The following is a 27,379-nucleotide window of genomic DNA, read 5'->3' on the forward strand; positions in this document are numbered from 1 at the left end:
GGCCTGGGAGCTTGAGGGTCCTGCGCAGTATCTTAGCTGTTCCCAGGACTGCGCTCTTCTGGACAGAGATCTCCGATGTTATTCCCGGGATCTGCTGGAGCCACTCGCCTAGCTTGGGAGTCACCGCACCTAGTGCTCCGATTACCACGGGGACCACCGTTACCTTCACCCTCCACATCCTCTCGAGCTCTTCTCTGAGCCCTTGGTATTTCTCCAGCTTCTCGTGTTCCTTCTTCCTGATATTGCTGTCATTCGGAACCGCTACATCGATCACTACGGCCGTCTTCTTCTGTTTGTCTACCACCACTATGTCCGGTTGGTTAGCCACCACCATTTTGTCCGTCTGTATCTGGAAGTCCCACAGGATCTTAGCTCGGTCATTCTCCACCACCCTTGGGGGCATCTCCCATTTTGACCTCGGGACTTCCAGGTTATACTCGGCACAGATGTTCCTGTACACTATGCCGGCCACTTGGTTATGGCGTTCCATGTATGCCTTGCCTGCTAGCATCTTGCACCCTGCTGTTATGTGCTGGATTGTCTCTGGAGCATCTTTACACAGCCTGCACCTGGGGTCTTGCCTGGTGTGATAGACCCCAGCCTCTATGGATCTTGTACTCAGAGCTTGTTCTTGTGCTGCCATGATTAGTGCCTCTGTGCTGTCTTTCAGTCCAGCTTTGTCCAGCCACTGGTAGGATTTCTGGATATCAGCCACCTCCTCTATCTGCCGGTGGTACATACCGTGCAGGGGCCTGTCCTTCCATGATGGTTCCTCGTCTCCCTCCTCTTTCTTGGGTTTCTGCTGCCTGAGGTATTCACTGAGCACTCGGTGAGTTGGGGCCATCTTCCCAATGTATTCTTGGATGTTCGTTGTCTCATCCTGGACTGTGGTGCTGACACTCACCAGTCCCCGGCCCCCTTCCTTCCGCTTAGCGTACAGCCTCAGGGTGCTGGACTTGGGGTGAAACCCTCCATGCATGGTAAGGAGCTTTCTTGTCTTTATGTCAGTGGCTTCTATCTCCTCCTTTGGCCAGCCTATTACCCCAGCAGGGTACCTGATCACGGGCAGGGCATAGGTGTTGATGGCCCGGATCTTGTTCTTACCATTCAGCTGACTCCTCAGGACTTGCCTGACCCTCTGCAGGTACTTGGTGGTTGCAGCTTTTCTAGCGGCCTCTTCATGGCTCCCATTCGCCTGCGGGATCCCCAGGTACTTGTAACTGTCCTCTATGTCTGCAATGTTGCCTTCTGGTAGTTCAATCCCCTCAGCTCTGACTAACTTCCCTCTCTTTGTTACCATCCGACTACACTTCTCCAGTCCGAACGACATTCCAATGTCATTGCTGTATAGCCTGGTAGTGTGGATCAGTGAATCGATGTCTCGTTCACTCTTGGCATACAGCTTGATGTCATCCATGTACAGGAGGTGGCTGACAACTGCTCCGTTCCGTAGTCGGTATCCGTAGCCAGTCTTGTTAATGATCTCACTGAGGGGGTTCAGGCCTATGCAGAACAGCAGTGGGGACAGAGCATCTCCTTGGTAGATCCCGCACTTGATGGTGACTTGTGCTATGGGCTTGGAGTTGGCCTCTAGTGTTGTACGCCACATCCCCATTGAGTTCCTGATGAAGGCTCTTAGGGTCCCATTGATCTTGTACAATTCTAGGCATTCCAGTATCCAGCTGTGGGGCATTGAGTCATAGGCCTTCTTGTAATCAATCCAGGCAGTGCACAGGTTGGTCAGTCTGGTCTTGCAGTCTCGGCTGACTGTTCTGTCTACCAGTAGCTGGTGTTTTGCGCCTCTGGTATTCTTGCCAATTCCTTTCTGTGTCCCACTCATATATTGACCCATGTGCCTGTTCATCTTAACCGATATGATGCCTGACAGGAGCTTCCATGTAGTACTGAGGCAGGTTATTGGTGGGTAGTTGGAGGGGACCGGTCCCTTCTTGGGGTCCTTGGGGATCAAGACCGTCCGACCTTCGGTTAGCCATTCCGGGTGTCTCTCGTTAACTAGCAGCTGGTTCATTTGTGCTGCCAGACGCTCGTGGAGTGCAGTCAGCTTCTTTAGCCAGTAGGCGTGAACCATGTCGGGCCCTGGTGCTGTCCAACTCTTCATACTGGAGACCCTTTCTTGGATATCTGCCACTGTGATGGTTACTGGACCCTGTTCAGGGAGGTCGCTGTGGTCTGCCCTCAGATCCACTAGCCACTGAGCATTGCCGTTATGGGTTGCGTCCTTCTCCCATATGCTCTTCCAGTATTGCTCCGTCTCCAGCCTTGGTGGTGTTGTTCTCTTATTATTATTGTTCCCTTGCCACTGAGAGTACACCTTTGCTGGTTCTGTGGAGAACAGCTGGTTTATTCTCCTGCCTTCTATCTCTCTGGTGTACCTCCTCAAGCGGCTGGCCAAGGCTGTGAGTCTTTGCTTGGCAGTTTCCAAGGCCTCAGGTATGGACAGCTTGCTGTATTTCTTATGCACCTTCTTTGTCGCACCTTTCTGCAACTCCGTTAGTTGGCTAACCTCCCTCCGTGCTACTTTGATCTTGCCTTCTAGCCTCCTTCTCCATGGAGGGTACTGCCCCTTGTGGCTGTTCAACTTGTAGCCAAGCATCTCACTGATCACTGCTGCCGTATTGTAGATCAGCTTGTTAGTGTCGGTAATCGTGGTTGTAGGTATTGTCCGTAGTGCTGCATTAACATCATCTAGCAGACCTTCTGAGGGTACTTCACGTAATCTTGGTAACCGTCTACGGGGGATCCAGGTTTCAAGCTTGGCCATTATCCTATTTTTCAGGTCAGTTCCTCTTGCACTCAACGATCCTTCTCCTATCGCACTTGGGGCTATGTACCCAATCTCGGGTGGGGGTGATGATATCTCCCCCCTGACCTGGCGTCCTGACTCCTCCTTGCCGTAGCATTTGTGTTGTACCTCGTCAATCTCTAGCTGTGAGAGCAGTCCCTTCTTTCGAATGTTGGAACACTGAGCTACTAGTTGTGTCGCCGTCATTGTGGATGTTGGGTATCGAAGAATCCATAGGTCCGTCATCCTATTCATGTAGCCCCTTCCGCCGGGGTTACTTGCGTAGTAGCATTCCAACAACGCCCTGTTTTCGTCTCTTGCCCACCGATGCCTTCTTGTTCCAGTAGCCCACTTCTCGTCAGGGTGCCCTGGTTCCTCAACACCTGACACGGACCTTGTTGATCCGGGCGACGTCCGAGCCGGCATGCCTTCATATTTATCTGCCTCGCTCATGTCTCGCTTAGCATAGGGGGTCTAGCCTTAGGACCCTTACTGGATACAGACGCCCCAGGCAGGAATCGAACTTGCGATCCTGGGTTCCAAAGGCGTGTAGTCTAACCAGTGACCGAAAGAACGACATCGCGGATACAAGCGGCAGAAATGAGCTTCTTCAGAAGGGTGGCTGGCCTCTCCCTTAGAGATAGGGTGAGAAGTGCAGCCATCCGGGAGGGGCTCAGAGTAGAGCCGCCGCTCCTCCACATCGAAAGGAGCCAGGTCAGGTGGTTCAGGCATCTGACAAGGATGTCTCCTGGGCGCCTCCTAGGTAAGGTTTCGGGGACAGACCCAGGACACGCTGGAGAGATGATATCTCTCGGCTTGCCTGGGAATGCCTTGGTGTTCCTCCGGATAAGCTAGAGGAGGTGGGAGGTCTGGGCTTCTCTGCTTAGGCTGCTGCCCCCGCGACCCGGCGGAAGAATAAAGATCAAGCAGAAGAAGATGGATGGTCTAAGGAGCTTGGAAAGAAAAGAGTCTGGACTTCTTTAAGTTGCTTGAAGACATTTTACCTCTCATAAGAGAAGCTTCTTTAGTTCTAAGGGTCAAATGGTGGAGAGTCCCAGATTTAAACCCAGTGGGAGTATCCCCCAAATAGAGGACAAAAGGACCCCCTGGTGATCCTCTAACTAATCACATGAGCCAAGGTGTGAAAACGGGTGTGGGTCACAATCAGCCAGGGTTTTGGGTGAGCTCATTGTGAAACCTGGCCCCACCCTATCATGTGATTTCCTGAGGTCAGATGGCCCAGGGTGTGAGTGGGCATTAAGGCGTCTGGGAAGGGATCTCAAAACTTAAAGAACTTAAAGAAGTCCAGACGCTTTTCTTTCCAAGCTCCTTAGACAACGATGACTTGGATGACTGAGAACCTTCACAGACAAGAAGATGGATGGATGGATGGATATATATATATATATATATATATAGATTAGTCTGAAAGTCTTAGTAAGCCTTATCTGTCTTCTTAGATATGTTGGTGTTATGTATAATTAGATATTATATATAATTTCTTTATATATTTATATAATTTCAGCACTGGTGGCATATTTTAAACTTATCCTATGTATTCAGTCATTTGAGTCTTCCATCTCCTCTGCTTTTCCCAGCAGTTGAGCTGCAAAAGAATACAAACAGTAATGGTCAACAGGAACGCAGAGCCTACCCACATAGCAAAATTGGTATGGCCCGGATCTGGTCCGCACAATGTGCTTAGACATGGCCCACATACCGCAAAGAATGACGGCCCTTTGGTGGCCCAGATCTGGTTTGCCAGTGGTGGTCCTGTGCTGGCCCATGTGTGGAAGTAAGTTGTGTGCAGCCACGGGCCAGTTGTAGACACACTGCTGGCCCTGTGCTGGCCCAGAACAGTTTCAGATCTTGCCCCAGATGTCAGCCTAATGTGTACCTTAATCAAGCCATATAATGACAACATGTGCCGGAACATGCAAAACAGTGCAAAAGTAACGTGGTGAAACACTGTTCAGGCAATGAATGGACTGACTCTTATATTGCGCTTTTTTACTTTTCAGGATTACTCGAAGTGCTCTATACAACATGCCACATTCACCCAATCACACACTAACCTTCCGATCAGTAGGTGACCCGCTCTACCTCCTGAGCTACAGCCACCCACTGGCAAAGATGAGTAAACCGTCACTAGGTTTGGATAAAGTGTACACTCACAAACCTGTCAAACCTACATTTGAAATGTTGGCTATCATAGCAGTATAGTATTGCAACATGGCAATACTTCTAACTTGGGTCTTCTAACTAAAATAGGAAAATAGGAACATAAATAGTGCCATCATTGCCAGACCTGGCCCACATCTGGTTGACATACACCCTGCCATGATACCAGTCAGTCAGAGGTGCCAGGTTGATGCCTGATCCAGGGAAGACCTGTTTTCTATGGGCCTGGGCCACATAACCCAAACCACAATCGAGCCAGATATGGTATGCCATCACATAGACCGTGCCATCTATGCCAGGCCTGGCCCATATCTGGATGACATACGTCTTATCATGCCAGAAGTCAGCCAGCAGTGCCGGCTTGATACCAGATCCGGGCCAGACCCCCTGGCTATATGGGTAGAAGCTATATTTATGAGTCTTCTCAAATATGCTCCAACTCTTTATCTATAGCCATATTACAAAATAGATAGTTGTTCCCCTGATTGTTATGCAAGTATCTTTTTTATCATAATAGCTCATACTCATAATTAAACAGATTAGACAACTACATGTCATAAAGTTATATTTAGCCAGCAAGAAGTTCTGTTCTGAAGAACTTTTTTTGTTTGATCATAATGCACATTGTGTTTGCTTGCCTAATCTGCCTAATTGCTGGATAACCTGCTAACATGTTTTAATACACAAGGTAATTTGATTCGTGTGTTTTGGATAATATACAGTCTTGTTTTTAAGAAACAACATTTTAGCCTTTACAAGTGCGTCTCAAACTTTTATTGTGCTATATCTCTGTGACTCAGCTAGTGTATGTTGCTAACATCGAGGAACTGTTGAGACGCTCCATAAACCACCATTGCTATAAATAAAAGAAAAAGAACAAAATGGTCCATTAGAGTGAAGATAACACAACCATCCAGAGCCCCAGCTACTCCTGCAGTTTGTCCAGTGGGAAGGTTCTGGAACTCTCTCAAATATACTAAAAGAGTCTTCCCTTTGTGAGCATATGTGACAAGCTGAGCTGAGCAGGGATAAGGACATAGTAGTTTTTGGAAAAGTGAGATTCATTTTACCCCGAAAAATGCAAAGAAATATACGAATAAAAAGTCAAATGAAAGTTTTAGGCTCTAAAAGGAGGTCAGATAAACAGAACTAAACTCAAACTGTAATGATAACATTAGATACAGTACAATAATATACTAATTACTCAAAAAGAACCAAACTGGATAAAAACAAACCAACATGAATGACTATATCCTCTTCCTGAAAACCAGCCTATATCCTCTGTAATAGACACTGTTTGTTATTTGAGATACCCTACTAAGTCCTGATGTACTGAATAGAGGACATCCTGGGCTTTCCATTGATATCTCATGTGTTTGGGTAGCCTCTTTTAGCTCCAAAGAAAGGAAATCACAAAAAATGTTCAATCTGAATATTTTTTTCTTCGGTTCTCAGGAGGATATCACAAACTGAGAGTGCTTCTTAATTTTTTTTAATGATTAAAATTGCCTATAGACATACAGTGATCATCAGTGGTCCCTTGTCTTCAAGGCAGTTGCCTTCTATACCCTTTTGGTGAAATGGTGGATCACCTGAAAACCCATTTAAACACATTTAAACTCTGGTACCCACAAAATCTTACTTATTATCTTTAACTACTGGGTTTAGTTTAAGTTACCTCTTTAAAGCCAAATATTTCCTAATCATGGCAAAGAACATCCTCTGAGCAGAAGGGCAGAAAAAAAACAGAATTAATTAATGAGTCCATTAATCAGGCTTACTTCTTGAGCTGGTGAATCTAAGCATGTATTCCCCATCTTCTTTAACTCACCACAGAGTAAATACTTTTAGTCAATCAGCACAATTCATTCACCCAACCACCTCCTCTTGTTAAGTTCAAAAGTTAATTCTCTACAAGCTCAACTGGTGCAGTAATTACCAGGGGCCACTGAAGCCTTAAACATAAGACACATCTTTGAGCTGGCTGCAACCTTTTTACTCTTACTACACCAAAACAATCAATAGTACTCTCACTGTTATCGGCCAGCTGTAAATATATGTGGGTAACTATGTGGTGATACCAAAGATTTTGAACCATCCACTTCATTAAACGCATCGGTCTCATCCCATTAATGTCCGTGTATTGACAAGTTTAAAAGAGGAGGTCTTGCTGCTGTCGCAGTGTTAACTGTTAGACCAGTAGCTCCTGGTACCGCTTGATTATGTGTCAAGAGTAACAATGAAGAGTCACTTCTTTAACACTGCTCCCACAGTTGGCAAAGTATTCCAGCCATTGGTCTTTTCATATTACACAGAAGCATTAAAATTCTAACTTTCTTTTTTTATGTTTATAAATGTAAATGTATAATCATGGATCAAATATAGAATATTACTCCGGTGCAAAGTGTTATTACAGATGAATCAGCAAGGTTGTATTTAGTGTTCTTTCTGTCATTTATTTGGATGATTTTTTTTTAAATGTAACATCATCTGCGTATGCCAGTGATGACAAAGGGAAGTAACTACTAAATCTTTGTTAATATTATATATTTGCTATATTTGCTCATATTCTTTTTTTGTTAATTTCAGGGCACATATTTCAAGTGCTATGACCACAATTCCTTTCAGTGGTAATACCTTGAAGCCTCTGTTAATGTACTGTACGAGAATTAATCATGGTTAAAATAACAGAAAATGAACTTTCTTTTAAAGTCGGATTCCTAATAGAAAGATTTAATACTGTAAATCGGAAGGGGGGTCGGATGCGGACGGGCAAAATCACAAATTTACTTAAAAATCTTGCAATGAAAGGCCAAGAAGAGCATCATTAATGTGTTACTTATGAATATATCTGAATCACCACAAGATTTGAAACATTTCTTTTGATAATTTTTCAGTTAGATAAGCAGTGTAGGGTTGCAGTGGTTAAAAACAGGAGTACATAAGGCCTCAGCTACCTATGAACTGTGTCCTGGTCTTGTTTCTGTCTTTTTTCCTGCTTCTGTCCTTTGCACCATCTTGACTTTCTCAATATCTCTGTCTCCACACACAGAAAGGTACAACAGTAGTACCCATTAGGCTACTTAGGCAAGTTATATGAGATTATAGGAGGTTAAATGAGGCCACACCTCATCACCCACACCAACGTCAAAAGCTTACGAACTGCTGACTTTGTGAACTTTATTTTGACAGATTACTGTAACATGTCTTCCCATTGAACATTAATTGATGCTGTAGTCTAAGAAAGCAGCTCCTGCAGGGTATACTGACTACCTGCTAACTTCAGCATGAGTAATTGTTTCAAGTCCTGCTTTGCACATGCAGGTTGATAGCAGCTGCATATTAACAGGCTTCAGCCATCGTGATATTCACATGAAATGTTTAAATCGAAAAGAATCTCACACAGTTTGCTAAAAAAACAAAACAAAGAGTAGGCTTTACCTCTAAACTATACAAACGATGAACAATAGAGATGTCACCCATCTCTGAACATTGGAGCTTTGGCTGCTTGCCATGTTGGCCTTTTGAAGCCAAAGTGACTATGTTCACTACGGTCTGCTTGGGTCCCAACGAGATAAATTTCATCATCAGACAGTAAGCGTGAGAGTGCATCAGTGTGTCTTCCTTTTTCTTATGGCCATGTGAACTAGTCCACAGAGAGTTTACATAACGATCCACCAAGCATGTTTATGCCCAGGCAGACTTTAAAGAAGTATAACAGGAATTGCTACTCGGGTCTCCAGCTATGCACAACTGAGTTTAATCTTAATATCTGAGTTTAGTCTTAACTTAGCACTCCACCATTATATGTAAACATGGAGCACTAAGTTAAAGTATAATGCATCACACGCCAGGGTGAGTTCTAGTAATTACAAGTCCTGGTTGACATCTAAGCTTGTATTGTCCCATCTCACATATTTCATCGTCCCCATCTTGGTCCTTGAATACAGACCCAACACGTCAGTAGATGATGCAGTTATTATGGCACTGCACTTGAGGTTGCTTTTTATGGACTTTAGTTATGCTTTTAATACCATCCTCCCAGCTGGGCTGCAGGATACGATCTCCCAGTTCAATTCAAGGAAGCATGTGAGACTGGTATGGTTTAGACTTTCAGTGGATCAGCACTGCTTCCCCTCAGGGCTTTGTACTTTATCCTCTGCATATCTCTATACACTAACAGCTGCACCTCCAATCACCACTCCATTAAACTCCCGAAGTTTGCAGTTGACACCACTCTCTCAGGGCTCACCTCAGGTGGGGTTGAATCTGGAGCAACATGGAGCTCAATGCTATCAAAACAGTAGAGATGATACTGGACTTCCAGCTCCACCAGTTCCCATATTCCAGCATGCCTGTCCAGTGGAGACAGTCAAGTCCTTCCACTTCCTGGGAACAATCTCCCAGCACCTAAAGTCGGACCTAAAGATCAGCTACTTCAACAAGAAGCCACTTCCTGCACCAGCTGAAGAAATATAACCTGTCTGAGTCCGTGATGGTACAATTTTAGCTCCTCCATCATTGAGTCTTTCCTCACCTCCTCCATCACCATCTAGTTCGCTGCTGCCACTGCCAAGGACAAAGCCAGACTGCAGTGTGTCATCCATTTCAATGAGAAGACGATTGGCTGCAATTCCCTACAAGACCTGTACACGTCCACAACGCTGAGATGGGCAACTAAGATTGCTGGCAATCAAATCTTCAGCATGATGATAACAGAAAGATTGTTTCATATTTTGAAGGCCTTTAAAGTATATATTTGCAACACTGGTTTCTGAGGCATGATGTGTGGCAAATATGTAGTGCATTGTTTTGACAGGGGTGTTTTTACTTCTATACTACTATTACAGATATTGTGTATCATTTTTGTTCAATATGTACAATGTTATAGATGTGCAGTGATTTCTGATGAGGTAAAATTCCTGCAACTGTAGTACTTGTGAGGCTCTACAAACCAGTAGTGAGCAAGTCAGTGAATGAATGAGTATTGTTGTTTGTTGTTATATTAAAAGGAATCCAATCTGTTCTTTGTTTCCTCAGATAGTATTGAAGATTACATCCAGACAGCTTCTTCTAATGTGGAGTCAGCCAATCAAGAACTCGCCAAGGCCAACCAATACCAGGTAAGCACTGAATCGTTCCATGCTGCAGTGTGCTCCACACCTTGGAGTCATTTTGTTCCATTTTCATTTTGTGTACTTGACTGAGCCTTTTTATTGTAATGCACTCACACGAAGCTTAGCTTGATCAGCCATGCAAACAGGGACTTTGCTAACTAGATTACACAGCTTTATCACATCCCCCACTAGCATAATAACAGAAATGATGCAATTTCATGTCATACTTTACTAGCTTTTGCCTTCAGTTAAAATAATTGTATTTACAGACAGAAACATAAAATGCCTGCCTGGAGTCTTTTAAAAACACAAATCCATATACAGTATGCAATTCCTATTCTGTGAGCATGTTACTTCTACTAAGATAATTTTATGTTTTATTCTACAAGTGTATTGACTTTGGGAGGAAAATGCATTAACGGACAACAACAGCAGACAGAAATTAAATAGAATTTATTTTTTTTACTCTCTGTGGTTTTTGGGCTACAATTTTGACTTCACAGCACATATTGGAGAGAGGTTTTATGAGATGCCCAAGGGCCTGCTTTCACTCATTCTTTTTGAGGAAATATGTGTGTATTCTGCCATTTTGTCAGGGACTATCTCAGTAGGCCAGAGCTCTGTTTGGCTCTTTGCTGTGTAGGGCCCAGGCTATGGTAAATAATGTATCGACTGAAGTGTCTCTGGGTTAATAAAGGATATACCTTTTCCACACGTGCGACATATCTCTCTAGAGGTGCATCCAAAGTCTCTACCCACATAATTCGACAGACAAGCACATGTATTCTGATTGTTGACATTTAGATTTAGGTAGAAATCTATCTGGAAATTGTTTTCAGTAGAGCTGCACGATTAATTGTTAGAAAATCGCGATCTCGATTCATACTTATGTGCGATCTCATTTCCAAATGACAACGATTAAAAAAAAAAAAAAAAAAGACGACGACGATTGTACCGCATTTTGATCCGGGACGTAATCTGCATGAAAACAAGCGCTCACTCTTCCTGCTCAACAAATGACGAGGGCGGAGCCTTATACCACGTGATACAGAAGCTGTGCCGTGTGATGCTAAAATTAGCAGGGAAAAAACAACGGAGAGCACGTCAGGGATGACGAGAAAGTGACAGGAGAAAATCTGTCCCGGTCAACCACCCAAACACCAATAACGGGAACCTTATACAGCGCTTCCCTATACCCGTCGAACTCCCGCAGGCACAAAGAAATTACAGAGGCTATTACTTATCACCTGACCAAAGATATGGCTCCCATCAACACTGTGCAAAACGAAGGATTTAGGAAAATGATCAACACCCTAGACAAACGCTACACAGTGCCGTCCCGCAACTATTTTTCTATTGTTGCACTACCTGCTCTATACACGCAGCGTCGAGCAATGGTGGAGACGGAATTTCAAGCAGTACAACATTTTGCAGCAACAAAAAAACGTGAGACATTTGTTGTTTTTATGTTTATTTGTTGTTTTTATGTTCAGTTTCAACTGTTACGAAGTTGATGTGCAGTTAAGAAGCGCAATAGATATTTATACTGGAAAAGAAAATCGTGAGAGAATCGTGATCTCAATTCTAAGCAAAAAAATTGTGATTCTCATTTTATGCAAAATCGTGCAGCCCTAGTTTTCAGTCTGGTATTGAAATGATATTTCCTTTGAATCATGGTTTGACCACTGGGCTAAACTTTCATTTTGTGATAGTCACATGAATTTTTAACAGCAGCTTTAATATGAAAACAACCGCTGGGCACTTTCCAATGCCTGCCATGACTGCAGTGCTTTCTGTCTCTCTCTACATACTGCCGTTCGACTTGCAAGTGAACAAATGAGCGAATGGCAACAGCTTTCTCATTAATTGTCATTTCATTATCTCAAGGAGAGCTGAGCTGTGACCGAGCTCGCGCTGAGCAATTTAGCTCTCAGCCAATCCTGACAGCCTCTGTCTTAGCAGAGGCAGAGCAGCTGAAAGGAAGCAAAACAATAAAGGAAGAAGACGGAGAGAGAGACAGACAAGCACAAAGTCAGGCAGACGCTCTCATCGCTGTCCCATGGCAACTCTCATCTGTGGAGAACACTGGCAAACAGAGCTGTCACCGAGAAGTCATATATCAAAGTACTGTTAATGACAGCAGCATTTTCATCAAATGCATAAATATCTATAGTCTTGCATCATTCGTGCACTGTCAATGGTGCAATCTCTGTATGTGGTTGACACACATCCAGTGAATGTATATGTGTAACAGTTTGTACTGTATGCATTATCTGCTCATTGCAAGATTTTACTGACTTCACTGATTTCACTTTTATTTACTGCTGTCGCTGTTAACCTACCAAGTGACACACTAACAGTGCGCACCCACAGTCTGTCTGTGCTTCCACTTCATCTGATGGTTTGTCTGCTTTTAGTTTTCACCAGCTTTCAGTGCATTTGTCTTTGACAGACCCTTTCCAAATGTCATCTCACAAAATTTACTTCTGTATTCTTATGCTTCAACCAAGCACCAATCTCTGAAGGTGAAAATTCAAACTAAACACCAGTTCCTTGAATGGCCACTTGAGGCTGGCTGGAAAAGTGGATCAATCCACTTTAAAATGGACATGAAATACTATATGTATCCTGACAATCACAAGTGCTTTCTAACTTTCACACTCCAATGGATGCACCAGAAAGCAACTTAGGGTTAGTATTATGCCCAAGGATATTTGGCATGCAGATTGTGGAAGCCAGGAATTGAACCACCAACCATCCCAACCAGCAACTGACCTGCTCTACCTCCTGAGCTACAGCAACCCCGCACTTACATTTTGGTATTTCCTCAAGTATGAAGTTCTACTCAGTGAAAAACAAGGACATGAGGTTTCCATGGTTTGTGCATGGGAAAAGAGAATATTCTATTGCTTAAAATAGTACTGCTCTGTCAGCTGATTGCGCCGCTCAGCCTGTAGACCTAAATCAGTGAGGAAAAAACAAACAGGGAACTGACAGTGTCAGATTGGTAACTAGCTTGTCGGTCGGGTGAACCACAGTGCGCCTGACTCAAACAACTCTCCTCCACACAGTCCCCATTTATAAAGGGCCCCACAAACCAAAAGGTTGATTTTCCACTTTCAGTGTAGCTAGCCAACCAGTAAAGAACTACTTACTGCTTAAGTAACAGAGAGTAAACGTGGACAGTATATCTTTGGTTTCTTAACATAAAATGTATTTCTGCAGCCAGGGGCAGTACAAAAGTGACCCCCTTACACTGCATTTTAGTTTTAGTGTCCTGTTTTTTCCACTGAGCTACCAGCTCTGTCACTAGTTAGTTAACATAAACCAATATAAGGCTACTAGTAGCAACCATCCAGCATCTAGCTTCACAGACAGTGTTAAATCTATGACAGTTTTCTAGAGTATGGTTCCATGGTCAAAATTATCCTCACTATATGTAGTATTTTATGTTCACTTTTAAGTTCTCCAGGTCTCTGACACATCTAAGTAGCCAATCACATGGCAGCAATTTGTGTGTTTTAGATTTTAGACATAGTCAAGACATTTAGACGAGGCATGTAGACATGGTCATTCCAACTTGTTTTCTGGACCATCAGATCTGTGGCCATCTGTGTTCAGAATCAGAATCAGAGTCAGAAAGACTTTATTTATCCCCAAGGGGCAATTAACATACAACAGAGCAGCATGACGTTGAAGATAAGGACAGGGCATAAACAGGCAATAAGAGTGAGATACAGTATATACACAGTTTTAAAATTAAAGTGACTGAAAGGTGAATAAATAACTGTAAGTGAGTAAAAGTGAATAAAGATGTTAATCTCCTATTTAATTTATTTAGATCATGCTCATTTGGTAATAAGGGTTATGAAAGAAATCATGAAGGAAAATACTGTCCACATCATTTCACACCAGTCTGAAGTGTTGATATTGTTGAATAGCTCTAGTCAAATGATTCCATGCTGTGGTTTAATTTCAAATTTTGACCTTACTATCAAGATTTCGCAGTAGGAATTGAGACTTGACGATCAATAGAGAGAAGAAAAAATGTAAATTAAAGAAAACTAAATATACTAAATGTAAAGTTGTAGACTTTAACTTTTTGTAATTCAATTTCAATTTAATTCAATTTTATTTAGATAGCGCCAAATCACAACACCAGTCGGCTGGGGGCATTTTACACATTTTTATACTGTAAGGTAGACCATATATACAGAGAAAACCCAACAAGCATATGAAAGCAAGCACTGTGGTGACAGTGGGAAGGAAAAACTCCCTTTAAACAGGAAGAAATCTCTGGCAGGACCAGGCTCAGGGAGGGGCGGGGCCATCTGCTGCGACCGGTTGGGGTGAGAGAAGGAAGACAGGATAAAGACATGCTGTGGAAGAGAGACACAGATTAATAACAAGTGATGATTAAGTGCAGAGAGGTCTATTAACGCATAGTGAGTGAGAAAGGTGACTGGAAAGGAAAAACTCAATGCATCATGGGAATCCCCCAGCAGCCTACACCTATTGCAGCAAAACTAAGAGAGGATTCAGGGTCACCTGGTCCAGCCCTAACTATATGCTTTAGCAAAAAGGAAAGTTTGAAGCCTAATCTCAAGTAGAGATAGTGTTTAGAAGCTGGTTCCACAGAAGAGGGGCCTGAAAACTAAAGGCTCTGCCTCCCATTCTACTTTTAAATACTCTAGGAACAACAAGTAGGCCTGCAGTGCGAGAGCGCAGTTAATTAAAACATTTAGAATGCAAGAATAAGAGGGAGTGGGCACATATTGTTCACATAAAGTCATTGAGTGATCACAGAAATCACGTACAAGCAGAGAGCAGCACGCTGCTGAACTCAAGTTTTAGGCCGTTTGCTCAACCTAGCAGTCATTCCAGTGCAGTACTTCCCTGCAGTAGAAATGAGACTGTGGTAGCATGCAGATGCTACGCAGATTATATGCAAACTGGACAAGTCTGTTGCATCCAAATGATTCTGATTTACTAACATGCACACGAGTGCACAGCTCTAATAGTGCATAAACTTTCTTCTTTTTTCCCAGGGCAAGAGTCCATGTACATATTAGTAAATGAAGGCCATTGTTCTCTATGTCTACTTCAACAGAAGAAAATACATTTATGGTTGTGAACAGAGTGCATTTTGTTGTTGGATTCTGTGCTTCAGTTAAACAATTCATATTTGAGGAGTTAGGAGGTCTGCCCACTGTTGAAATCACAGACATTTTACTACACCACACCCTTCCCCATGATAGGTTCTGATAGGTCCCCACCGTGTCACCAGTTAAACACAAAAAAAATAGAGACAGACTTTTTTTCTGATCCTGTAAAAGTACATACATCGGAATATCAGGAACTGCATGAAACTAATATATAGCACCATGATCTGAGTCAGGTACAGCAGCTAGTTATCCATTAGTGGGTGTTAGATCTTCACCATCACTCACTATTTCAAAAGGTAGTATGTTGAATTTTTTAAGTAAAAGTTAGAAACTGCAGATGCTTGCATGCCAAAACCAATATTGTTATCATAAAAAGATTGAGCAGGACACAGAGGAAGAAGTGGGAGATGCAAGTGGGCACTTAAAACCAAGCCTGATTGTTGTTGAACTCCTTGATGCACCAGTGCACAACACCAGCAATGGTCAATTAAGAGCGGTTGTCATTTTCTTCTGGTGTCCCGCCTTGTCAACTCGCTTTACATTGAAAATAAATTGAATCTATATCCATTATGTAGAGGCAGATTACTCTCCCCTCTGCAAGTGTCTCTAGTTGCTGTGATGTTTTATCACCTCATCTGTGTTCAGCGGAGCACGATGAACTCTGATTGTTGACGGTTGTACAAGAAGGTTTATAATTACTAATAAAACATGTGTTATTGCAATTCAGTGAGCAAAAGCTAAAGCCGTTTAAAAAGTGGAAAGACTCACACAATGACTGAACCATTATTGACTGGAAAGGGGATGTTCACGCCAATGATGATGTCATTGTTAAGACTTACAACTCCATCTGTCTTCAGATTTGAAAATTGATCTCCCAGTGAGCACCTACTTTCTCTGACTCTCAGAAAATCAATGCACAGTTTTCCTCTGGCTAAACTGAGAACAGTATACAATGCTGGCTATCGTGATCATAGGAGGACCAATAGAAGAGGGAAGAAGAAGACATACAAAGGGATGATGCTTGGTAAATGAATGGACCTATCTATATGTATACACATCTAAAGTGGTTTTCACAAGTAAAGTAAGGAAAAAAGAATCACAGCATTCCAAATCTCAGTGATCACTGCACTTGGACTGAAAGGATGTGCCAATGCTGCCAGGAAAACTGGCTTTTTGCTCACTCTTCCTTTCAGTCCCTCTGGACTCTTTATGTCACTTTGAAGGATATGGAGTGGAAATAACAGTGTTTGAAGTTAACCAGGTTGATGCCAGTGACACTCCTCTGGCTCTGCCCCAATCAGCCACAGCTGGGCTGAGCATTTAAAAAAGAGAGCGAAAGCCTAACTGCAAATAAAACATGGATGCATTTCGGAAATGTTTGTGAATACAAATTTTTTATTGGATCTAAAAATATATGGAACGTAACCAGTGAATGTGGAGTACAGTATAGCTTAAATGACTTATCATCCACCAGACTGCTCGCAACTTGGTCGGGTTAAAGGTTTTGGCATAAGCAAAGTTCATCATCGCCTTTTACAGACACAAAAAATGTCTAATGGCAGTCTTGATGTGAGGTTATGGTTCTACACAAAGAGAGGCAATTCAATCAACACTGAGGCTGCAAAACCCAGCAATGAGACTGTGTACACAAAGATGATTGACTGGTTGGATTTGTCTGTCAAAATTAAATGTTACGATGTATCTTTTGTTGAAATTTGATACGGATGTTTCCCTTCTCATTGCTCTTGGCTCTTGGTGTGTGACTGCAGTGTGTTGGGTGTGGCAATGTGTCAACTGAATTTTGAATCTTGGAAGTTAAATTAGTAACTTGTGACTTTGAAACTAGCTGGTAGCATGTAAGATCTAAGGGAGAAGTTTGCTCACAAAATTCTTTCCTCCGGTCACTAGATCAGGCAGATTCATGCATTTGAATTGATTTTTATTTCTGACACCCATCCTCCCAGAAATGGTGCCTCTCTCTGTCACAAACCAGAGATCTTTTACATGGTGGCTGAATGTGTTAACCACTACATTATGGATTATATTAAATGTATAGAGGTTGCTGTGACTCATCCTCCTCTGACTCAGTGAAGCAGCTTCTGCACTCTAGTTCTATGGCGGACAAAATGCTATGCAGGCATGGGGTGGATTTTCTTTCTTTTCTTTTCAAGTTTAGAATTGAAAGTAAAGGAACAATTCATATTTACAGATACTCTGGCAACAAACTGCTGCCTACAGAACTTTGATTAATAGAAAATCCCCAGTCAAAGAACCTAAGAAAAAAAATAAGACTCTCTCAGAGGCAGTCATGCTGTTTGACTGACATGTGATCTTTGGAAAACACTGCACTAGAGCAGAAGTCAGGTCTGAGCAACAAAGTATGAGGACAAACTGAAAAGAACACAGACAGCAGCGATTGATTGCTTAGCAGTAACATTTCAGACAACAGACTAGAAGACAGAGAAGAGTTATAGATTACCAATTTGTGTGAAAAGGTTGCATTGCTGTCCTGTGAGATGTAAACATGCCTTACATCACTATTTGTATGTTACTGTAGGTTTGTGCACTGTTTCTTTTGCATGTGTGTCTACTCGTCAAGATGTAGTATGACATTGAAATTCTGTCTTGCTTCCAGAAACTCATTTCTACCTCGACTGTGACTTTGGTTTCTACAGCTCTAGGAAGCAAATGTCAGCTGGGTTGAAAGCCACAGTAGAGTGACTCTCAATGACAGCAGCAGCACAGAGACTGCTGGTGCTTGACTCTGTTTGACTCCTACACACTCATGATGTGAAAAGCCTTATAAAGCAAGGTTTCCCCCTATTGAATCCAGCATAACTGTACACACTGCACATCACTGTGAGATTAGTTCACCTTGCTTGCGGTTAACCCTCAATAGCAGTGATGAAGGCTTCATTGTAAGTCAAGAAAAGCTTTAGACTAGCTTTATTATATTCTCTAACAGCTTAGTCGAATGAGCTGTGTCACTATAAATCGTATCTGTTATCTGTTTAAACAAAGACAGCTGAAGCAGCTACTCAGGCTGGCTTCTTTAAGGCAACAGGCAGGAAATTACCAGTAACCAGTACCAGTGTTGGGAAGGTTGCTTTTAAGATGTATTCCACTACAGATTACAGAATACATGCCCCAAAATGTAGTTTGTAACGTATTCTGTTAAGTTACGTGAGTAACATACTCTGAATACGTTGGATTACTTAATATATTGGTCATGCTTTTCACAACTACATGAATGTACAATTGCTGTGTGATTTATTACTATTGCTGAACCGAACATGATTATTTGCAGCTAGCAGGTTGTTAATTCTATCCATCAAGTCTAGCTCTCTATGCACTAACCTCAGCTAACACCAGCTAACACCAGCTAACAATGTTAGCTCGGTTGCGAGTAGCCTTCAGTAATAGTCATAAATCACACAGCAATAGTACATCGAAGATACTGATGTGGCACATTACCCTGGTAGCTACCACAACTAAAACAAGCTAGTTGCAGTAGGCTAACATTAGTTTTTTTTTAAAATAACTTACTTCCAGATGTTTCTTTAGGTTGGAGTCTTTTGATGCTGAGAGCAGGTTGGTTGCTGGTGTTGTGCCAAAAAGTGATTGTCTGCCAAAAAGTGATTTCCAACGTAGCTGTGTGTTGTTGTTTTTTGTGTGTGTGTGTGTGTCTGTGTGTAATATCGTTACGTATGTTGCTAAATAGACTTTGGTGAACAGGTATTACAAAGGGGTTATATATAAAATTAAAAAATTACCTGTTTCTCAAGTATCTTTGTAACTGTGTTACAATCAGCTCCTTTTTGTCCACTTAAAATATGTTTACAGAACTATTTTTGCATTTGTTGCAATTTCAGCTGTCCTCTTCGCCAGATTACTATTAAAAGAGACATTTTTAAAGTCAACAAGAAGTTTTTTAACTGCATAAATAAAGGATACATAAAATTCACTACCACAAATTGATTGCAGCTTCTACCTTGTTACAGGAATGTTGTTTGTTGCTCAAGATGACTCATGAGGGATACATTTGACATATGTTTCACATATTATAGACCAACAAGTTATTTATAGCAGTTTAAATACAAATGATCAGTTTTTGGCACAACACTGGCAAACAGAGTTTGCATTGAACAGTCAGATTTCGCCCATCCCTTTCTTCTTTAAATGTAAAGTGGTGTTGGAATTTCCAAGTAAGAAATGTATTCCTGCCCGTGCACTGCTGGCTCTGTTGTGCTGGCTCCAGGTCCATTGCGTAACTGAGACCACCAACATTAACAGGACGCTTACATTAGAGCCTCTTATTGCGTGTTTGTTTGGGTTTCTTGGAATGCGTGGAATTACCAAAATTAAAGAGGGGATAGCCTAACATATGAAACAGAAAAAGATCGCAGTGTAATCCATTTATATCAACAAAGTAGCTGTATTGTAATTATCACCTATTTAAACGGTAACTTTTACGGAATACAGTTACTCATATTTTGTGTTTTAAATGCGTAATGCTGGTACATGTATTCCATTACTCCCCAACACTGACCAGTACATGACCATGTCTAGGCCCACAAATCAACTAGATCAGGAAATACTGAACCCCAGATTGCACACACCCCAGGTGTGTGAATGTGGTGAACAAAGTTTGTAATGTAAAATTCTTTGAATGCTCAGTGAGAACTGGAAAAAAAACCTTCATTAACACAAGTCTATTAACATGTAGACATAGCTTGATCCAATTTTATTTTTATAATTGAGAAGAACACGGCATCTACCAGCAGCTTCCCACCTCCATGGTCGATGCTATGTCTGAAAACTGTGCTACCTTACATGATATTTTGTTTGGTACTGATTGCTAAGAGTAGACAAAGGTGTGATCAGCATCTATACCTGAAATCTTTGTCACACATACTGCCCAACTTATCAACATATAGAGATTGTCTTGACATTTCTTTCTTTACAGAGCTACGGTTGTGAAACCAGTATTGGTCCTGTCAAGCAAATTCGGAGTCCCTTTATTCAAAAACTGTTAATATTTTGAATAATGTTTCTGGTGTGTTGTTGCAAAGAATAAAGAGTGTACAAGTACATGACAATATTTATGAAAAATGAGCAGCAATATGCTACGTTGCTGTGAATAGTTGTGATCAGTATGCATGAGTCCATAGAGGAGATAAAGATATAAATCTAAGTAAGCATACATTTGGTCCCCTTTTAAACAGTGTCTAAAGTTAATGTTGACATGTTTAAAAACTCCAGGAGGAAAATGAGCTTTTTCATGCATTATTCAACAAAAATATAAGAAATAAAAGAAATATGCTCTTCTAGATGAGACTAGTCTGAGTTTGGCTTGCTCTTCAATGCAATATTTTTTCCCTCTCAAATCCCACCTCAACCTTTCACCGGGATTCAAAGTACGGATATGACTTGGCCATCCAGTAACAAGCCATTCCTCCTGGATGGTTCTTGTATTTTGTTATAATTCTGTATTATGGTTTATGTTCTGATTCTCTATTTGTTATTGTTGTTGTTATTAACTGGTGTTTCGGTTTAATTGTTGTTAAGAGTTTAGTTCTTAGGTTTTGATTCTGTGCTGCTCAGTGTCTGTGCCTCTGTCTCTGTCCTGGTCCCACGTCTCTATGTTCCCTCTGTTGCCATGTCTGTAATGTTGCGTCTCTGAGTCTGTGTCCGTGCGTACTTGTCATATTTCCTGTTTTACTTTGATCATCATGTGCGCTTTGTTATTGTGTCTAGTTTTACCTCCCTTGTCTTGTACTGCTTAATTTTTCTCAGCTGTTTGCCTCCTGTCTCGCGTTCCCCGATTACTCTGCTGTGTATTTTAGTCCTTTGTCATTCACTGCTTGCTGTCACGTCGTACACAGTGTTGCCAACTTGCCGACTTTGTCGCTATATTTAGCGAGTTTTCAGACCCGCTTAGCAACTTTTTTTTTTCTGAAAAGCAACTAGCAACAAATCTAGCGACTTTTGCTGGTGTTATTGGAGACTTAATGACAGACTTTTTGATATGAAAGCACATATCGCTCTCAACAAGCAGCGGGTTCTGCCATGGGCATCTTGCCAGTGCCAAAGCGTTCACAGGCAGCAGATAGTCCTCATGCACCAGTCGCTCCCAGCTGCTGTCAGAGCAGATGGTCACTGCAGATCAGGTTTCCATAACACAACCTGACACAGACAACTATTCACACCAATGTAGAATCACAGATTATCCTAATCAAATGCAAGTCTTTGGACTCGAACCTGGTACCTGGAAAGAACGCATGCAAACGTGGAGAGGACATGTAAATTCCACAGAAATGCTCCAGCCTAGATTTGAACCTTCTTGCTGTGAGGCAACATTATTAACCACTGCACCACAGGGACAGTCCTATTGGTAATCAGTCTGCTAAATTAACACCTATCATGTCCAAAAACACTTTCTTTGACCACTGTGGAAGCCAAATGGATATTCTTTGACTCTTTGAAAGCACTCTGCCGGTGACATCTTTCTGAGGTTTGGGTGTGTCTGAGGGCTTCCTCTCCTATTTGCTTCTTCCGCTGCTTAGATCTTTTTCATGATTTTTCATGTGTTTGAATAAACTAGTAGTATTTCAAATAGCCTTCACACACACAAAGCTTGCAATGTTTTCATTTACAACTGTAAAATCTCTCTGCAGGACACTCCTCTTGGACTCTACCATCATGCTCTCACTAACTGCTGTGAACATATGTGTGCTTAGCACCACTGAGTCACGTGATGGCAAGAAAACAAAACACAGGGAAACAAAGTGTGCATGCAAAATGTGAGAGGAGCAGTGTTTGCATAGGGATGTCTAATTTGAGAAACTAAAACTAAAGCTTCAACCCCATTAAGCTAGTTTAAGTCCTGTACCAATATCAGTTAAATCAGTGGTTGAATATACATAGAAGGCTTCCCATTACATATTGTCCCAGGAAAGTGTAGCAGAAGCAATGGCCACTGCTTGCCACTGTGAATAATAAAAGTGACACAGAAACAGGTGAGTCATAACCAGTGATGAGATAGTCCTCAGGAGTAACTGGTCAGACTTATCTTTGCTTACATTAACATCAGCAAAAACAATGTATGCAGGGGTTTGCATGGCCAAATAGCAAGTAGATGTAATCTAGATATAATATAGATGGTCCATATGTTGCACCTTTAATGTTACTTTTAACAATGATGTATTGTTTCATTGAATTATTAATGTTGTCTACTTTAATACTGTGGTAAAATCTGCAGTATCCAGCAAACTGTTCTGTTTGAACTTTCCCATTTTCTTGTGTTGCTGAGGTTAGAGAGAAGCCTCAACCATTTGTCTACCATAGGTAGACAAAATAACAGTCTTTTTAAAAAACAAAAACAAATGGCCAATCAATAAAAGGCCAAATATGCTGATGTTTTTCAGGCTTTTTGTTTCACTATTGACAATGGCTGCCTCCTCCCAGGGTGCCAGGATTGGCCATGAAGTCTGTTTTTATTTGCTGCTCCTCTTAAATATCATAATCAGGGTGACTGCATGGGACTCTGAGTTTTATGTAAATGACATATAAGCCGATTACAAGTGAGGCAGTTCCGCTGTAAACATTATTTATTTTATGGACTTCCAATTTTCCCGACCAGATGCGATAAAGTGAGAATACTATTATGGCCATTATCACTGCATTGCATTATTGTTGTATTATGAGGATATTTCTCATGTCACACAAGGTAAGTAGTTTTTCTCCCAGAGACACTGGAAATTTGTCTTCCATGTGAGAGAGGCAGAGATAAGACAGATTGTTGATTTGTATGGCAGTGCTATCAGCTTTAATAGTTCTGATGTGTTTTTTCTATAGTCTCCCTGGAACGAAGGGCCGTTCTGGAAATGTTTTATGGTTGTAGAAAGTGTCATGGGGCTACAGAAATATTGGAAAGGTGAATAAGCCATTCTTGTTTCTCTCCTCTCAAACTAATATCTCCTCCTTCACCTTGACCAGCACTGCTGACCTTCATACAGACAAGTGGGATTTCTCATACAGGGATAGCAAATGACTGGGCTGCAACACATGCAAAATAACGACAAGTCTTGAAGGCTGTTGAACTAGAGAATGCAACAATATTCCCTATTAGGGTAAATAGAGTGCGTTTTCATACTGTTTCCTCAAGGATGAGAATTAATATCTGACGAAATAACTTAAAACGTGTGGTTTTAAATAACAAGGAGGATTTTTTTTATTCTATGTTTATATATATATATATATTTATTATTACTACACAGCATCAGTTTATGAGACTAAATAGGCTTTAGTAAGTTTTACTATGACCTTTAAAGATTTCATCACATTGATTTCCTCAATATTCAAAACGGCACCTGCTTTCAGTCCAGTCAACAATGCCAGAACTAGTTGTTCAGTGTCATCTTAAAATATTGATGCTCAGAGATGAAAATGCCTAAGAGAAAAAGTGCAAGTTAGAGTTCAAACGGAGCAAGAAAGCACTCATGAAATGTGTTGTACGTGACAGGCTGTACAAGACAGTGATAGAGGACTCAGGGGAATCATTTCTCGTCTTCCTGACACAGGTCACTGATGTAGTTAAAAAGCTCAGTGGAAGCACCTTGCCCAAGGTGCAAGAGTAAACCCTGGATTTGCACTTTATTTTTACACACGTACTGCAGGTGTTTTTGAAGAAATCCTATGACCATATCTTCAAAGGTCTTATCTGGAGGGTGCTTTGATTATATGGTGCTGCAGTTGTAAACATGGTATTCTTTGTAGCTCTTTCTTAGTGGATGTTGAATTCCGCTAAGTTTGATCTTTGTCACCTCTTGTATTTGTGATTTTAATGTACAGAAATTTGAGGTACAAGCACAAGATGTGAGGACCTGCTTTGATAACTTCAGACTTGCATCTCTGCTTTTTTGCCAATAATGTGGTTCTGTTGGCTTTGTCAGCATGTGACCTCTATTGTGGTTTATGCCAGTTTCCAGCCAAGTGTGAAATGGTCAGGATGAGAGTTAGCACCTCCAAGCCTTAGACCAGTGTTCTCTGTCAGAAAAAGATTAATTGTTCCCTATGAGATGTAAGGGAACTGTTGCGTAGTGTGGAAAAAGGAAAGCTGATGCATCAACTGTTTTGTTCGCTTGTCAGATGCAACTGAGCCTAATCAAAAGTGACCCTGCCCTGCCCTGACAAGGTCACAGCTAAATCATTTCAATTTTATATATATACAGAGATAAGTTCTTAAAGGTTTCCAAAGCTACTCATGAATAACCATTTTTGGTCTGAGAACGCCTCAGTATTTCCAATGATGAGCTGTGGTGTGCGCCTGTTTCATTTGCTCCCACTGCAACCTGGATGTAAAAGAGCAGTAGCAAAACTTATACAGATGGGTCTCTTAAAGGCGTTAAAGCCCTCATAGTATTGCATCACCCCAACAGAACATTTCAATCTCTGACTCTGGTTTACTTGTAGGTCTTAGGATATTTAAAAGTAGTATGTGAGGCAGGGAGCTGGTTCCCTCTTCTGAAGAACCAGCCCCCTGTTTGGATTCAGGAGGCAGACATTAGTACTTAGACCTTAGTTAGGGCTGGATCAGGTGAACTTGGCGCTTCCCATAGTTATGCTACAATCTAGGCTGTTGGGGTCTTCCCATGATTAAGTGTTTTTTTTCACTTGCTCTATGTTTATACACCACTCTGCATTTAATCATTAGTTATTATTAATCTCTGGCTCTCTTTCATGGTGTGTTTGTTGTCCTGTCTTCTTCCCCTCATCCACAACCAGTCGTGGCAGATGGCTGCCCCTCCATGAGCCTGGTTCTGCTAGAGGATTCTTCCAGTTACAAGGAGTTTTCACTTCCCAAGCGCTTGCTCATAGAAAGTCTTCTGATTGTTGGTAAATGGACTGATTCTTAGCGCTTCTCTACTCTCCCAGAGTACTCAGAGCACCCAATCACACCCATTCTCACAAGCACTTTATCTGCACTGTACATTCACACACATTATTACTGCATGCATCGGAGAGTTGAGGTTAGTATCTTGCCCAAGGATACTTGACATGCAGACTGGAGGAGCCAGGGATCGAACCACCAACCTTCCGATCAGTAGGAAGGTGGTCTGCTACAGTTTTGTTTTCTCTGTATCATTGTAGGGTCTTTACCTTACAGTATAAAATGCCTTAAGGCGACTGCTAGTGTGATTTGGCGCTATATTAATACTGACTGAATTGAATTGATTTTAACTGACGTCTTCCTCAAAGAATCAGTAAAGGCCCAATCAAGTGGCTTTATTGTCCACCATATACAGTGGTACAGTACACAGTGAACCGAGACAGCGTTCCTCCAAGACCATGGTACTACATATAACAAAAAATCAACACAGGACTACATACGGTGCAAGTGTGCAAAAATTGCAAAAAACTGTGCAACACCAGACAGAACAGAACAATACTGACACAAGACAGTGCAATAGAAAAGTGCGACAATGACAGTGGAGACTGAGCATTGTGCAAAAAGTACTTGAGGTATGGAATGTATAATGGTGTGTGAATGTGTGTCAGTCCAGTTGCTGAGTGTTCAGGAGTCTGACGGCTTAGGGGAAGAAAGAGTGTGTGTGAGGGGTGTGTGGGGTCCTCCGCAATGCTGGTGGCTTTGTGGCTGCGATAAGTGTCTGTAATGGAGGGAAAAGAGGCTCCAATGATCTTCTCAGCTGTTCTTATTATCTGCTGTAGGGTCTTGCAGTCCAACATGCTGCATTTTTTATACCAGACAGTGATGCAGCTGCTCAGGATGCTCTTAATAGTCCCTCTGTAGAAGGTCATGAGAATGGGTTGTGAAGGTGATCTTTTCTCAGCTTTTGCAGGAAGTACAGATGCTGTTGGGCTTTCTTAGATATGGGGCTAGTTTTGAGGGACCAGGAGAGGTTCTTCGCCAGGTGAACACAAAGGAATTCGGGGCCCTTGATGACCTCCACATTGATGCTCTCCTGAAGTCGACAATCATCTCTTTTGTTTTGTCTGCATTCAGAGACAGGTTCTTGACTCTACACCAGTCCGTTAGCTGTTGCACCTCCTCTCTGTATGCTGACTTGTCGTTCTTGCTAATGAGACCCACCACAGTCATGTCATCAGCAAACTTGATGATGTGGTTCAAACTGTGTATTGCTGCACAGTTGTGAGTGAGCAGAGTGAACAGCAGTGGGCTGAGCACAGTGCTCAGTGTAGTAATAATAATAATAATAATGGATTGGATTTATATAGCGCTTTTCAAAGCACCCAAAGCACTTTACAATACCACTATTCATTCACTCTCACATTCACACACTGGTGGAGGCAAGCTACAGTTGTTAGCCACAGTGACCTGGGGCAGACTGACAGAAAAGCGAGGCTGCCATATCGCGCCATCGGGCCCTCTGGCCAACACCAGTAGGCAAGTAGGGTAAAGTGTCTTGCCCAGGGACACAACGACCAGACAGAGAGCCCAGGGATCGAACTGGCGACCTTCGTAGTGTTGGAGATATAGTTACCAAGCTGGACTGACTGAGGTCTGTCCGTCATAAAGTCCAGGATCCAGGTGCAGAGGAAGAGTTTTCAAGCCCAGCTGGCTCAGGTGGTGCTGAGGAATTATTGTGATGAATGCTGAACTGAAATCTATGAACAGCATTTGTATATACATGTCCTTGGCGTCCAGGTGGATGAGAGCCAGATGTAGAGTGGTGACGATGGCATCATCTGTTGACCGGTTGGGGAGATAGACAAACTGCAGTGGGTCCAGTGCGGGTGCCAGCAGGGTCTTAATGTGCCTCATGATGAGTGGATTCTCTGGCCGTGCGAGCACTTTGCTGCTCTGATGGCTCGAGATGGTTTGATCCTCGATGTTCTCAGGGCCGCCTTGTCACCTGCTCCGAAGGCAGAGTCTCAAGTCTTTATAAGTTCATGCACCTCTGCAGTCATCTGCAGTTTCTGGTTGGAGCGTGTTATGATAATCTTGGAGACAGTGACATCATTGATGCACTTGCTGATGTAACTGATCATATATGATGTGTACTCCTCTAAGTTGGTACAGTCGCCATTTGTTGCAGCCTCCCTGAACATGTCCCAGTCAGTGTGCTCAA

The 27,379-nt window shown here is 42.1% G+C and overlaps 1 protein-coding gene across 4 annotated transcripts in view; it reads left to right on the forward strand.

Annotated features, from left to right (window-relative positions):
• Positions 1 to 27,379, forward strand: part of tsnare1 (T-SNARE Domain Containing 1) — a 256,224-nt gene that overhangs the window by 175,724 nt on the left and 53,121 nt on the right. For 3 of the 4 annotated variants that reach the window (XM_040034306.1, XM_040034309.1, XM_040034307.1), the window contains exon 10: positions 10,025 to 10,107. In XM_040034306.1, coding sequence (XP_039890240.1) covers positions 10,025 to 10,107 — 83 coding nt within the window. Of the gene's footprint in view, positions 1 to 10,024; positions 11,042 to 27,379 lie in introns of those variants that run through there. The other variant, XM_040034308.1, reaches the window with a different exon arrangement.

This window comes from Simochromis diagramma, unplaced genomic scaffold, assembly GCF_900408965.1.
Source record: "Simochromis diagramma unplaced genomic scaffold, fSimDia1.1 OVJJ01000747.1, whole genome shotgun sequence".
Taxonomy (NCBI): domain Eukaryota; kingdom Metazoa; phylum Chordata; class Actinopteri; order Cichliformes; family Cichlidae; genus Simochromis; species Simochromis diagramma.